The 6,000-nt window shown below is 41.5% G+C and overlaps 1 protein-coding gene across 2 annotated transcripts in view; it reads left to right on the plus strand.

Moving 5' to 3' along the window:
• Window positions 1-5,264, plus strand: part of ZFYVE1 (zinc finger FYVE-type containing 1) — a 29,702-nt gene extending 24,438 nt beyond the window's left edge. The window contains exons 12-13 of one of the 2 annotated variants that reach the window (XM_052782281.1): window positions 31-144; window positions 1,218-5,264. In XM_052782281.1, the coding sequence (XP_052638241.1) occupies window positions 31-144; window positions 1,218-1,450 (347 nt within the window). In that variant the 3' untranslated portion in view covers window positions 1,451-5,264. Of the gene's footprint in view, window positions 1-30; window positions 145-505 lie in introns of both variants that reach the window. The other variant, XM_052782282.1, reaches the window with a different exon arrangement.
• The last annotated feature ends 736 nt before the right edge of the window (window positions 5,265-6,000 follow it).

Below are 6,000 nucleotides of genomic sequence, written 5' to 3' on the forward strand. Positions count from 1 at the left end.
TGTTGAGTCCTTTACTCTTGTGTCATGCAGATGTGGCTGAGCTGCCTTCAGATGAGGAAGGGGGGACTCTTATTGCCAGGAAGGTGGGGGAAGCTGTGCAGAACACTCTTGGAGCAGTGGTGACAGCCATGGACATTCCCTTAGGTGAGCTCTGTTCTTTTTGGATGGATTTTTTTGTCTAGAGGCATTTTGGTTTTCATAGAGCAGAACTCCTGATTAAACTTCAAGAGTTTGTGTGACAGGCTGGCACCTCCGCTATGATACCACTGTTGGTTGACAGTTCTACAGCCCCCTGCATCTCTCTTGCTTGATGTTTCCTCTTGGTTTTCAGCTCATTGTTTCTGCAGTTCATATGTTCTCTTTTCTCCCTGTTGTGCATATCTGTGTGCACCAAGCTGTGATTAATTCATGCTCCCCTGATGCATCACTGCAGTGACCTGCCAGCTGGAGTTCCCTAAAGACTGGCCAATTAGGAAGCATCTTACCAGGTTTGGTTTTCTTCCAGAGATGCTGAGTGCCTTTTAAGTGTGTTCATGGATACTGCTGGCACTTGGTACTTCTGCAAGGGAGGGGTGAGAATCCGAAGCTGTCGACGTTGGTAATGATGGGAAAGTAATCAGTAATGTGATCTTTAATGGTGAGCTTAGTACAGTGAACATTAGCTGCTCTTTCATGCGCTGGGTAGCAGTTCAGGTATGTCAGCAAACACTTCGCATTTGAATCTTCTGTTGTTGAACCTGACTTCCTACTCATTGCACAGATCATCGTTCCACTGCTTTGCCTACAGCATGTCCTGCCATCACCCTTGTGGGAGTTTGTTGTCCAGCTCAGTGAAAGGCAGAATAAATTCCTTTCTCAGTTCAAACAGTACATGTGTTTCTGAATGTTTGGTTTGGTGACTGTGTTTTTATGGCCACAGCTGAAACTGAAGGTAGGGAAAAGCAAGTGTCTCAACCTCTGGAAGAGTCTGAGTAAGGGAAAATGCCACCATTTAAGGAGAAACAGTCTATCCCTTTGAAGTGGGAGAACGGCAGAATGACCTAAATGGCTACCCATTGCACTGAAGTATTCTGTCAGTAGGTGGTCTTCCTCTTAATGGCAGTGGTATGGCTTGTGGTGTGTGAGTACTTCCACTGGAGTACGTTCTTGACATGCTCATGTTCACAGATTATTTTCTTCTCCCTCTTTCTCATCCCCCTGCCTCACTTCCTCCATAGGTCTGGTAAAAGATGCTGCCCGACCTGCATACTGGGTACCAGACCATGAAATCCTGCACTGCCACAACTGCCGGAAGGAATTCAGTATCAAACTCTCCAAACATCACTGTCGGGCCTGTGGCCAGGGATTCTGTGATGAATGCTCACACGACCGCAGAGCGGTTCCCTCTCGTGGATGGGATCACCCAGTCCGAGTTTGCTTTAACTGCAATAAAAAGCCTGGTGACCTTTAACCCCAGGCTCTTCTCCAGATCTTTGCAATTCCTTATGTTCTCAGGGTTACAAATGAAAATACCTGGTCTCCCTTTCACCTCTTAACCTGTTGCAGCCAGAGTGCATGTTTCCAGTTTCTGGCTTCCTCTCGTGTTACATCCATCTTGGAACGCTGGGAATGAGCTTACGTTCAGCCTCTAGGTTTTAATTTCAAATTAACTGGGGAAGGGAGGGAGCTCCCTTGTAAATGAGCAAACCAAAATCCAGTGTATTTTATTCCAATTAAAAAAAATATATCTATCTATCTATATATCTATCTATGTATAATTTAGTATATTAAGAATACGGTTGGCTAATGAAGCTTTGAGTATTCCTAGTTCAAATGATGGATGGTGTTGTTCCTTACTATAGTGGATCAGACTTATGGCCTTCTGATTCTTCTTTTGGAATGTCTTGCTGATCACGGTGTCCTGTGAGGAAAGTTTGGACTCTGTGCTGCCAGGAAATCTCCAGTGTTGCATGAATTACACCTGATAATTCAACCAGCCCTACATCTGGAGGTGCCATACTTCTGGCCGTGGAAGATTAAACCCAGATTCATTAGCAAGTTTGTTTGAACTGTGGTATGACCAGTGGCCTTGCAGTGCAAGACGTATCAAGTTGAAACAGACCCCTTGGTAGAGACCAGTAGAGCTCTGAAAGGTGAAGCAAATGATATGGCACAAGGCAAAGCATTCTGATTTTGCCATTTCAACTTCAATATCAGATCAAAAGGTAGCAGGGTCTTGCTCTCCCTGACAATGTTCTCATGTACTCAGGTTTTCTTCAAGTTTCTCTGCCAGCTTGTTGCAGTTAAAAGTTTTGTCCAGAGCAGAACAAGAGAACAAGTTATGTAGGCAATTCTGAAATATGAAGTTTGAGTTGTTTGGGTTGTGATGACTTTTCTTTTCTTCCACTTTTTAAAGTGATCCTGGAGTCTCTGGAGCCTCTGTGTTCTCAGACATGGTTGCATAGAAGCTGCACAGATTTGACTTATCTTTTTTCTAATAATATGAACTTACAAATGCACCTGGAAAATGGGAACCTTTCTTCTTTGCTCCTAGCAACTGGCACTCACCGGACTTCATCCTTTTATTAAAGTACTGCAATGAATTCACTGATTTTATTATCAAAAGCACCACTTAACCTAACTAATACTGTCTTGTACTGTGGATTTGTGGTTCCAGTTATAAGAAGTAAGAGACCATTGTGGATTAAACTGCCTAAAAGTCTCCCTTCTTGGCTTACATAGACAAGAATTCTTCCACCACATGAGAGCTGTCTCCTCTTGGAGTAGCTGGAGTTTGATGCAATGTCCTGGAACTGTGGTATTTTTTCCCCAGCTTATTAAATGTGCTCTTGTGTAGATGAGTGCCCAACATCCTGTTTTAGGACTGTATTATTAAATTAACTGCTATAAAAGACTTTATCTTCTGAACAAGTGTACTGACTTTTTCCTTGTAACAAGCGGTTCTCACTTTGTTTGTAAAAGAACATACTCACAAAGTGATTGCCCCTTCGCAACTACATCCAGCCTACACGCGGAAGTAGACTTAGAAGACGTTCCAGGACGCCTTCGGTACTGGCCGAGTTTACTGGGGACTGTCTAATGTTTGCGTAAGCAAAGTCTGCCATACACTGACAGTTGCCCAAGGGAGGGCACGAGTAGGTAGAAATCCTTTCTTAAAAGACATTCTGCACATCCAGCATAATTCTGTGCTTCAAAGTATTTTTATTTTTTTAATGGGTGAGCAATGTGTTCTTGGTTTGTAGGCTGTGCCCTGTGTGCGGTTTATGCATGTAGCTTTACTACCATGTTAATGTACAAAGAGAAAGCAGCCATGACATTCCTTGTTAAAATCTTTGGCGTCTGTTTCAAAAACTTGTCTGATTTTTCTTTTTTTTTCTTTGTCACAGCCAGAATTACTACTCAGTCAAAGAGGAAAATATTGTCTAAACATTTTTAGTATATATGAGATCTTAGTAACTTAGCAACCTGTCAATATGCTGAGTCCATTCTTGATAGATTATCCTGGAGCTGAATCTTTTATACTGTTGCTCAACAAAGCAAAATCTTAACGTGGTGCTTAAACTGCAGCAGGCTTGGTGTTACTCTTTCTGGACAATGTTGAGAGGATTATTTGGGTTCTTTGTTTTCCAAAATGAAAAAAAATCTGTAAGGTTTAAGTTCACTGCTGTTTTCTGTATACAAGAGCTTTTATTTTTTCTGATAGTATTGGGTGCTGTGAGTATGCAGAGTATTGAATATGGTTATTAAATTGATTAGCTACTTAAAGGGGATAGATGCATATTTTAGCAGAGCCCAATTCTATTTGGTATTGACACATTAGGATTCAATAAATAAAAGGGCTCTAAACGATGTCTGTGGACTGAAAGCTCTACAGGAAACATAAATGAAGGAAATAGAAATCCTGGAAAAAAAATCACTAAAGCAAGTAACATGGGAGCATCTTGTGCTTGGGATGGGACTGTTGGCCTGAAGACGGGGGTTAATCCTAGCAGTAGAAACCTATGAGAGTTTTATTCCTAAACTCTCAGGAGGGCTGCTTCATGTTCAGAGGTATTGGTAGCATCTAACCAGAGTGAGTCTTTGCAGAACCTGTCAGCAGTTAACAGCAACCTTGCTGGAGCTCGGCAAAAGCCCAAACTGTGAGTGTTACGTAATGGCAGTATGAGACAGGTCTGACACTCCAAGGCAACTCCTGTATGAAAAAGTCTTGTTTATTTACAAGGGCAGGGATAGGAGGGGACTGTTTTCCAGGAAATTTCCAGAAGATCACTATGTGTGTTTTACTGAAAACAAATGAATTAATTATCATGAAATTGCAGTTGGTCAAGATGATAGTGTGTCCTTTGGATCAACTGAAGTTCACTGTAATATTAATATTTCAGTAGTTAAAATCAATGCAGTGTCTTAGTAAGATAATGAATTCAATTGGTCTGAGACGTGGCATGATAAAAGCATGTTCTGAGTTACAGAACGAAGTTGACTGTTTGATGTAAAGCTCTTGCCAGAAAATGATGTCAGATTGATTATTGGCAGATCAAGCAGCCTCTGCACCTCTTCTGATTAGGAAATGCTATGAAAAGCATCGAGTAAAATAAGAATCATATGAATTAACTGATGTGCAAAGATATGCCCCAGTGAAAAACTATTTTCTCGCCCAAAGCACCACAGAATGAGCCTAGATTTGTAGAGGAAAGAACGTCTGATATGATTGCTCTATTCTGATGGATTTATTTCCATTGTGGGTACCTATGCCAATTCAGCATAAAGATTCATCTTCAAGTAGGGGATGTGGGTTTTCCTCTCCTTCTGAGAAGCAGATATATGTGAGCTTCATATAGATGTGCACACTTTTAGTTACAATCCCTACCCAAAACCTTTAGGCTAAACTTGGCTTAACTGCATACCAGGTGCATGCTGCACCTGAGACTTGCAGCTAGGGAATCAGATGGCAGAACAGCATGGCTGCAACATGTAGTTATTGTCAGTGTAGCAGCAGGCTGTAACATGTAGCTACTTGAACAAGAAAAACAGCTTTGTCTTTCACTTCCCTGCCCCCCCCATTGATTTTCCTGGTCATTCATCCTCCTACACAGTTCCTCACAGGTGAAGTTGCGCTCACTGAAGTTGGCCAAGGTATCCTGTATGTTCCTGACTGTGTCACTTGTGAATTGGCCATTTGGTTGTGTTCTGGAAAATGACAAGCCTTGCTAGCTTTTGATGTCGACAAGAGTTTATTTGTTGAAATAAACACCATCATTATGTTAGATCTGCCTTGCATTTATGTGAGGTGTCTGTCTGCTGTGGCTGTGCTGAGACATTCACAAATGCCCCTGTTGCTTTGGGTAGCCTGGGCTTTAACATTGCAGGACTCTGACTTCCCACCTGGTCATACAGACTTTGCTCCTCTTCATCTTTTTGCTTCCAGCATATCCAGCCCAATAAGGTTTAAGTACTACTATCGCACTCTATTTCGCAGCCTCTCCTTTTCACGTTTCACTGTCAACTGATGTTGTCAGTCACTGTAACTCCACATATTGTGGCATTGTCCTTGCATTTGATTTATTGCTGATGGCTGTAATATAATTTGGCACCAACAGCTATGTCTTTGCCTGCCAGTAATTTGAGAACAGAGTGTGATTTGGACAAGCAATTGAACTGTCTGGTTTTTGTCATCTGTGTCCCATCCCCACCCCCTGCTTTAGCTGAGCACTCTTTCTTGGTAAAGCAATGTTGATATGTATATTCTGTCAGCTGCAGCACATAATATGTCATAAAATGTTTTTGTTCATAGTGCAGGCACATCAACAGTGAAATCATAGCAATGCCAAAATAACAAAAACTTACTCTGAGGGCTTTTAAAATCAACAGTATAATGTGACAAAGACAATGCTAAACTAGAATGGCATCTAGTCAGTTATCTTAAGCCAAAATTAAAGTGCATTCAGCTTTTAAACTTCATTTTTATTGGATATAACTCAAGCAAAAAATAAAGCAATACAG

This window comes from Harpia harpyja, chromosome 3, assembly GCF_026419915.1.
Source record: "Harpia harpyja isolate bHarHar1 chromosome 3, bHarHar1 primary haplotype, whole genome shotgun sequence".
Classification (NCBI taxonomy): domain Eukaryota; kingdom Metazoa; phylum Chordata; class Aves; order Accipitriformes; family Accipitridae; genus Harpia; species Harpia harpyja.